This window comes from Phragmites australis, chromosome 10 (assembly GCF_958298935.1).
Source record: "Phragmites australis chromosome 10, lpPhrAust1.1, whole genome shotgun sequence".
Lineage (NCBI taxonomy): Eukaryota > Viridiplantae > Streptophyta > Magnoliopsida > Poales > Poaceae > Phragmites > Phragmites australis.
Window position 1 is genome coordinate 1,893,337 of NC_084930.1, and position 8,946 is coordinate 1,902,282.

Here is an 8,946-nt window from a genome sequence, read left to right on the forward strand (position 1 = left end):
CCCCGAGCACCCGAGCACGGTCGATCCCGAGGACCCCCGGGTACTGTTCACCCCGGGTACCCGTGAGTACTGTTCATCCCGGGCACCCCGAGCACGGTTTATCAGGCTTTCCTGATAGCTGATAGCTTGTAAAATTCGTAGTTAATTCGTAGGAACTCCAAACTTTTGAGACCACTTGGAAAATTCTGGTTTGGACAGTACGATCTTGGAATAATGTTGTCATGTATTGTGGAGCATATTTTTCTTACATGATCGCATTTCATACATGCTCATTACATTGCACGCGTTGCTCTCTGTAGTGAACGCCGATCCGTCGATCCCGGAGGCCGTGGGCGATCGTGAGGCGTCCCATCTTTCTGATTCAGGGCAGCAAGGCAAGCATCGTTCATATTGCACCGTGTCTACTTGAAAATTTAATATGTTATCTACGCTTATGTATACATTGCATGTGTCGGGTACTGAGTTGGGTAGAACCTATGCCGATGCATTATCCCATTTCGGTCACGTGTCATGTGTTGTTCCTAGGAGCCTAGTGGTGTCATCGAGGTCTAATTTTAGTTCGCTATGCTTAGTGGTACTTAGGCTTTCCGGTAGAAGTCGACGACGGCGTCCACCGTTGTCGCGAGCCTAGGACTTATTACTTGTTCGCACTTATGGTTGTGTTGATGATGAGTCGGTTTGGTGAGTGGTGAGTTGAGACGAGGTGTGGGCGGTGTTAGGGGTGTCATCTGCTCACGAGGAGTCCTCAGGCAGTTCGGGGAGGGAACCCGGACACCGTAGACCGCTTGCACCGGTTAAGCACCGATCATCGGTGTAGTCGGCTTTAGCACATACCTTACTCACCACATGCTGATATAATGGTAGGCGAGCCGATTACCTTCGCAGACGTGGTCATGTGGGCCTCGTCATAGACGGTGTGAGTCCGGTTTGAGTCCGGGCTTTTAGCGGTATTAGTTTGCTCGGGGAGTAGTTCTAATACCGCCGTGCCGAGCTATGGTTGATCCACATGGTTGGGCCTGGTTGGGAAAGGTTGTCACGGGTACCCCCTTGTGCGCATCTTAGCGGGTGGCACAAGCCGTATGGTCCCTGTGTCGTGTGGGTCCAGGAGTATCCCCCTGCAGGGTGTATAATCAGTTCGAGCTGCCGCGCTCTCGGTTATGAGCATCGCTATCGCTTATCTCCACCGAGCGACCATATTTTGGTCGTAGAGTTTCGATGTGGGTTGTGGCGTGGTTGGATTGGGGTGGTTTGGTCGGTATGTGGTTGGTGGTTTGGTGGGAATGGTTTGCTTTTATACACTTGTTGTTATATATCTGTTTTGATCAGTTGGTTGGCAGGGTTTGAGTCGGTGGTTGGTTAAGTCAGTTGCTTACACCTAGAGTCTAGGTTGCTTACCGCTTAATGAACTTAAACATGTCTTAATCCTTGCTACAGCTTTAAATGCATGATCCTTGGAGTCGAGAATATATATACTCATACTGTGTAAGACTTGCTAGTACCTTCGTACTAAGGGTGCTGCCCTTAAGTTGTTTTCAGGTCCGCAGGTTGGCGAGGAAGAGGCGGTGTTCGGCTACTTTGTGCCTGCCGATCAGGGTGGCGGGCAGGAGTAGCACCTTCTACTCCGAACTCCGGCGCTTTTGGTATGGAGCCTAAGGGCATACGGCTCCATACTCTTTTGTTGTATAGGTTTTTCTTCCGCTGCGTAGTAGTTGTTGTTGTTCCTATTTTGTTGTAAATTGTGGAAGCAGTTGCTTGTTTAACAATGGTAATCCAGTTTAATTATTTGCTCTCTATTAAACTGTGTTGTGATATTTGAGTTGGAAGGCATGTGTTCCGATCCTGGGCACAAAACACGTGCCGGGACTACCGGAATGGTATTCTGGTTAATCGTCGAGGTTGTGATTATGAATAATGATCCTCCTGATGATTAATTAGAATACTATTTGGACGGTTCCTCACACGGCCCCCAGAGCCGCGCTCCCCCGGTGGCCGCCCTCGGCCCGCGCCGCTCTGCTCCCCTAGCGGCCGCGCTCGCTCCGCTGCGCTGTGGATCAAGCCCGGACTTACCATCTGCTCCGAGTGGATTCGCTTGTGGGAGACGGCGCAGGGGAAGGTGCGCGAGATAGGCGGTAATGGGAGCCTCGTTCTGACTGGTGGACCTTCCGTGCTAGCGCTACATCCGCTCGGCCTGGCGTAGGTGGGATGCAGGTATTTTTGCACGAGCGGATGCACGCTGCACGCTCTGTCCTGGAAACCAAACACTCATCTCTGAGAGCGTATACGCTGAGGAAGACACCAACCAACGCAAGCATGGGCGGATGCAAGCATCCGAACACGCCCTAAGTGCATGTGGAATAGGCTTTGTAATTTTTTTTTATAAACGTGTGTATATGTTACTATACGTTTAGATGTGTATAGATGTGCGGATGTAAAATGTGATGTAAATTCAGATATTATAGCTTATTCCGACTGTTAAGGCTAACAAAAGGCTCTCCGCTCCGGTCGGCACTAACAACACATGCATATCCTTGCATCGGAATCTGACATAAGTTATACATTCGGCACGAATGTTTTCATTTTTTAATTAAATTATAGAATTAACTGTTCATTCATATGAGGAAAATGTTAAGCGATCAAAATGTGTACCTGTATTAAGTATATATTTAGAGTGTGTTTGGTTACTTAATTTTTTTTAACATGGTTTGGTGGATGTATATAATCTTAGGAGGAATTGTGTTTGCCTGTTTGCATCCACTGTTACCGTCTATATGAGCGTATACAAATATACAACCTCATTTTGACGGAGTAGTGAAGCTCGATTTATCACAAAATTATCTTTATATGTGTAATTAATCATAATCTTAACTTTTATATCCGCTCATACGGTCTCAGTTTCAGACAATTAAACAAAAAATTAATTTTGACTGACCAAACAGATTCAATCAATCAAACACTATTTTTCTTAACACACATAACTTCGTTCAACCTGTTTTCCTTTACCCCGCTTGTACGATATAGGGCGTGTTTGGATACTTCGTTCGCTTGCCTCGCCTTGCTACGCCAGTCGAGCGAATCCTTGCCGAGCCAGACGAGCGTAATTCGCTCTCCCGCAGCCGCAAGGAAAAACCTTGCCAACGCAAACCCCGAGACAAGCTAGCCACCCATCCAAACGTGTTTTTCTTCGTATCCTCGCTCGGCAAGACGAGGCTAGCTTTACCGGAGGATCTAAACACGCTCATAGCTGTACAAAACTACGTTCGAGCATCTAAACACACTCCTAATGTTGTTTAAATTATACAGGACGGTAGGTCGGAACAGTAAGCAGTTCGAAATTTGAACCGGCAAATCCATTTTCCCTCTCCTCTCTCTCCTCCGCTCCCCATCCAAAAAGGGCAAAGAAAAAAGGAAGCCTACTCCGGTCCCCCCTACTCGCACTCCCCCACCCACCCTGTCCCCCACCGGAAAGCGAACCAAGGGGAGAGAGCCCTCGCCGCCGCCGCAGCCGCGCAGATCGCAGCCGGATCTGCGGCGCCGGGGGACGGGGGTCCCCGGATCGACCCCTCCGCCGCGGCCTCCCGCTCTGCACTCCAGCGGTGAGCCTGCTCTCGCCTCTTCTCCGCTCCGGATTCTTGATGTCGATGGTGTGGGGTGCGAATTTCGGGTGGTGCGGGGGGTTTCACCCTCGTTTGGTTCCAAGAACCTCGGGAGTTAGGGTTTCTTGGAGGGGGAATCGTGGGGCTTGTGACGGGACCAAGAAATCCCCTTGCCTGCCCCCAAAGAATTGCCGAGAAACAGCTTTTGATGTGGATGTTTGAATCTGGACGGGTTGTGCTTTGCGGTGAAGCCATGATATCGTGTGACCTGCAAAAGAATTGTCAACGCATTGTTGCTGCTGCGTTAGAGAAGGTTTTATCGCGCGATTCTTTGGTCTGACCACGGCGCATTCTTGATCTAGAAATTAGAATGTTTGCACGTGTACTCGCACATGTCCGGATTAGTTTTCCAGTCTCAGTAGATTTGGCCATCAGAGTGCTTTATAGTGTTTATTTGCCCACTATATTGTAAAGTTATTGGTGCACTCGTTTGTATGATTATATCAACGTCATAATGCAAATGCAGCATCAATCGCTATATTCCTTCAGAGATCCATATAATCCTTACTGCAACAAGATAGATGTTGTAGTGAAAACGAAACGTGAGGGCGCTTAACTAGGATGTGTAGTTAAAGAACACCATAAAGAACAGACCTGGTTCTTGTTTGTGGTACAATTCATCTGCAATTGCTTACTTTTATTACTATGAGGAGTGGGTTTTTTTCGTTGTTTTTATATAATTTGTATGCCCTGTGATAGTTTGCTCTTTCTCTGATTTACGGTCTTTAGAACCCGCATAAGTTAACATTAACTCTGTTAAGCAGAACTATGATTTCATGAGCTTGTCGAGGATGTTTTTGTTGATATTGTCTTGCTCCTTCACTTGTTTGTTACTTTGTTTTTCACAATTTTGTGTGATGCCTAAATGCACAGTACTATTCTTTTGTTCAGTTCTGCATAGCTTTTCGCCTCAGTTTCTTTCTTTACTGCTCAGTGTATGATGCCACAGAGTCACTTTCATCTTAACGTATTCAGGTTCTGATGGCTGCACGAAAGGAAAATCGTTTTCTTACTGCTTGCCAAGCAACCAGTGGTCGAGTCACGCGAGCTCAAGCTGCTGCAAGTCGTGGAAGGTTTGGGGCAGTTCCTTCTGTAACCCTGCCCGCAAAAACTGAACGAAAATTGGCTGCAAAAGGGAAGACAAAAAGGGGAGCTTCAGATGAGAACACTAGTGCAAGTACTGCATTTGCAGGTCCCCAGCCTAAAAGGCGCACAGTGCTCAAGGATGTGACCAACGTAAGCTGTTCTAACTCCAACAACAGTTGCACTGTGGCAACTAAACTGCAGGTATCGAGATGTTCCACACATTACGGCATTATACTGTAATGATTTTTCAATGCAGACTTCTTCCAAATATTGTCAATGTTGTAGAATGACAAGGTAATTCCTTTTTTCAGGCGAGGCCCTCCCAAAGGGTTGGACGAGTCATGAGCAAAAACAAGCAGTGTGCCAAGAAGGTTCCTAAGATACCTCCACCAGTTGTTAACAGAAGTTCCGTTGTCAATGATTCTAACATTGCTGAAGAAACACAATATGCAAATATTTTGGCACCAAAACAGGAACCCACTGTTTTGTTTGAGAATGGGGGGTCGCTGTCATTACAGAATATTGAACGAAACAGGGACAGCGCATGTCATGATGCATTCTTTGGGGCAAGAAACGTCAGGGATGAACCACAACTGTCTGAGTCAAAGATTGGTTAGTTAGTTGCCTGTTTCTTTCAGCATTGCACATCTGGCCTCAAAGATTTGTTAGCATTCACAGCCACAGTTGAAATGTTCAGGACTTTCCTTAGCTTGCCATGTTACACGATGATGTCGTTAGTTGTTACCCTTGCTTTCATTTTATAGTTTTGATGGTCTTTATGCTGCGCTAGAACTCTGAAACAACAAAACCATATGGCCGCAAATGTTTTTTTGTACTTTAGCAATCTATGACTTACTTGTAGATAATCTTTAACTCTCTGCATGTTCTGATTAGTGATTAGTGGGCTTAGCTGCTAAAGATTCTGTATTTTGTTCCAGGGGACTCTCCTGCTTTGAACATTGTAGATATTGACAAAGATAATGGCAATCCTCAAATGTGTACGTCCTACGTTGCAGACATATACTCAAATCTAATGGCTTCAGAGGTATGCAATGCATTTTGGTGAAAAAGAAAAGCTTCTTAGTTCTACTGTTTAGGTTGACTTCTGTTTCTTCTAAATTTCACACATCTTATTAAACTTAGAAGGATTTCAGTTTTGGATCTAGGTGCTTTGTTGTTGGCACATTGTGCTTGTTTGAAAGTGTACATGCTCCATCTTACGCTTATGCCATTCCACAGCTTATGAGAAGACCTAGTCCAAATTACATGGAGATTTTGCAACGTGACATCACAAAAGGCATGCGAGGCATACTCATCGATTGGCTTATTGAGGTTGTTATTTCTATATGGATTGCTCTTGATGTTTATATATGAATTGTGCAACAATATTTTTATGTTATTATCAGATCGCTTGCCTCTGGCATCTCACAGCATATAATTCACACAGAAACAGATGTACATAACTAGCAAACATAAAGTATATACCGTTTCTAAACGATAGCAAGCATGATCCAGCAGAGAAGAAATTTATAGTTTTTTATGCCAATACACATGAGAAAATTATATGATATATTTAAATTAGTTGGTTGATGATCCTTTCATCTTTTGTTCTTGCGACACAACTTGCTGAGAGCCTCAAATTCGGACTAAAGTGTCCAGAATACGGTATCCATTTCTTCAGTCAGAATCAGGTTTTATATGTTGAAGTATTAGTGAATTGTCCATCTTTCCCCATCAGCTTAGCTTTTGAGTGAACTAGTCGGTGCATGCAGCTTAATATTATACATCTCTCATACATATGTGGCATCTACCTTTTCTCTTGTCTTTTGATGAAAATCTTCTATACCTTTTACTGTTTACTGCTCACGACTTCTCAACCTGTGATGTTCTATATATTTCTTTGTCACAGGTTTCTGAAGAATACAAGCTTGTGCCAGACACGCTGTACCTCACTGTGTATCTTATTGACCGATTTCTTTCTCGGAATTACATTGAAAGACAGAAACTACAACTTCTGGGAATAACAAGCATGCTCGTTGCCTCGTGAGTGTTAGGGTCTAGCCATTTTATTCTTTAATATTGAAAAGCTTGAAAATAGATGGGAAAATGTACCATAGAAAGGTCTGCCTAGCAGCTTAAGCTGTTTGCTCTGTGGCTAACGTATCAAATTATTGCAAATGAATGACTTTGCAAGTATCGTTAAAACTTCCTTCTTTTTGCAGGAAATATGAAGAGATCTGTGCTCCCAGAGTAGAAGAGTTCTGTTTCATAACCGATAATACATATACAAAGGCTGAGGTACTTGTTTCATGTGAAGTTGAGAGTTTTTTTTATTACGTATATGGAAAGAACCATTGAATTTCAAGAGCTGATAACCTCCTGATCCAGCAGGTGCTGAAAATGGAGTGCCAAGTGCTTAATGACCTGGGATTTCATCTTTCTGTTCCAACAACAAAAACGTTTCTCAGGTTACTTTTGGCCACATAAGCATAGTATTTCTTTTCAAATGGGAAATCACTGTGCCATCACTAACATGTCTTTCCTTTTTTTTCTTTGATTTTGATCAGGAGGTTTCTTAGAGCCGCGCAGGCTTCTCGTAAAGTAAGATTGGCATCGGATCTAATGAGCAATAATTTTGATTCAAGTTATATTTGCTTTTTAACACAGCACTAAGTTCTGATGTATATTTGCAGACTCCTTCTATAACTATGGGATTTCTGGCCAATTATCTCGCGGAGTTGACTTTGATCGATTATGGTTTCTTGAAATTTCTTCCTTCAATTGTTGCAGCATCAGCAGTCTTTCTTGCTAGTTGGACACTTGACCAAGCTGACCTCCCATGGGTTCGTATGAAAAACAGTTCGTACATACAGCAGTACATGCTTAAAAAGAACCTTTGTGTTATCTCTAATCTATGGTTATTTTCTATGCAGAATGACACCCTTGAGCACTATACCTCTTACAAAAGCTCCGATATTCAGACATGTGTCTGCGCTCTACGGGAACTGCAGCATAACACCAGTAATTGCCCCCTCAATGTTATACGTGAAAAGTACAGACAACAGAAGGTATGCAGTCAGAATTTGCACCTTGAATTCCTAGCACACTGCTGAGTTTTACTTGCTAGTGATGACATCATCCTTGTTTCTGTGTAAGCCATATGCCGCATATTTCCATTCTGACTGTATGCTGGTATTGCGTTGCAGTATGAGTGTGTAGCAAACTTGACTTCACCGGAGCTGCTCCAGTCGCTCTTCAGTTGACATGCCATTGACATCAATTACTTGTTGATCAGCAACCGTTAGCAGCAGTCGTAGTTGAGACTGCGTTAACATTATGTAGCATCCCTTCCCCTTCCCCTTGTCTGATTTGGTTGTATTGTCTCGAGCTGTTGTTGTTTCCCGGCCTTTTTCGAGTCGTGCAGTTAGAGAAATGGCTCGCATTTAGTTTGACATAAAGTTTACCCGATTGTAAACGCACTGTGTGTAGGCTTGCCTTGAGTTGATAACCCTAAGATCTCCGACCTGTATATCGAACAACAGAATGATGTTTGTTGTGACATAAATTCAATTATTATTGGCTTTGAAATGGAAATTAGTTTATTGCTTGTGCCTACTATCTCAACGTGGAATGCTCTGTGTATAAGACAATTGAGACTTCTTTGAGGATGCCTGTGTACCTAAACATATGTAACTGATTGTATGCACACATCCTTGTTCAAACTTGTTTTCTTGGTGTCTGTTTCTGGCTCGAATGGGCTTGATTGGGCCGCGATTTTTCGATAGTCTGGTTGGGCTGGACCCAGGCTGCTTCCACTTCCCAGGCCTGCTCTTCATGGCCCGTGCAAAGTATTTAGTAGCCCTCTCAGCTGAATGATTCATTTGCCACTTTAAAGCCATCTCCAACAGTTATCTTAAATTTTTATTCTTAAAAATACTATTACAGCATCTCCTATCACTATTACAGCATCCCTTATTTTTTCATCTCTACTCTATTTTCTACCTTCTACTCCTCTTTTTCTCTCTCCGGACCCGCTGTCAGCCTCTATGAACAGTACAGCTACAGTAACAGACTTTGTTTCCTTCCTCTGGGCCATCTGTCAGTTACAGTACGTGAACAGTACTGCAAAACACTATAGCAGCCGAATTTGAAAAAAATACTTTCTCTCTGCTGTAGATGGCCTAACCACACTAGCATGAGCATGCTT

The 8,946-nt window shown here is 43.9% G+C and overlaps 1 protein-coding gene across 1 annotated transcript; it reads left to right on the top strand.

Annotated features, from left to right (window-relative positions):
- Positions 1-3,431: 3,431 nt before the first annotated feature.
- On the top strand, positions 3,432-8,350 carry LOC133883551 (cyclin-A2-1-like). Its single transcript, XM_062322903.1, has 12 exons — positions 3,432-3,593; positions 4,629-4,940; positions 5,051-5,351; positions 5,678-5,784; positions 5,979-6,071; positions 6,649-6,782; positions 6,962-7,037; positions 7,131-7,207; positions 7,307-7,340; positions 7,433-7,582; positions 7,673-7,807; positions 7,946-8,350. The coding sequence occupies exons 2-12, from the start codon at positions 4,635-4,637 to the stop codon at positions 8,000-8,002; spliced, it is 1,470 nt and encodes a 489-aa protein (XP_062178887.1). The 5' UTR covers positions 3,432-3,593; positions 4,629-4,634; the 3' UTR covers positions 8,003-8,350.
- The last annotated feature ends 596 nt before the right edge of the window (positions 8,351-8,946 follow it).

What these genes read in the sequence shown, in the direction of transcription:
- LOC133883551 (XM_062322903.1), top strand. Translation starts at nt 4,635, where the DNA reads ATGGCTGCACGAAAGGAAAATCGTTTTCTTACTGCTTGCCAAGCAACC. An exon ending in ACAAGCATGCTCGTTGCCTC is followed by an intron (nt 6,783 to 6,961) that starts GTGAGTGTTAGG and finishes TTCTTTTTGCAG; the next exon opens with GAAATATGAAGAGATCTGTG. An exon ending in AAAAGTACAGACAACAGAAG is followed by an intron (nt 7,808 to 7,945) that starts GTATGCAGTCAG and finishes ATTGCGTTGCAG; the next exon opens with TATGAGTGTGTAGCAAACTT.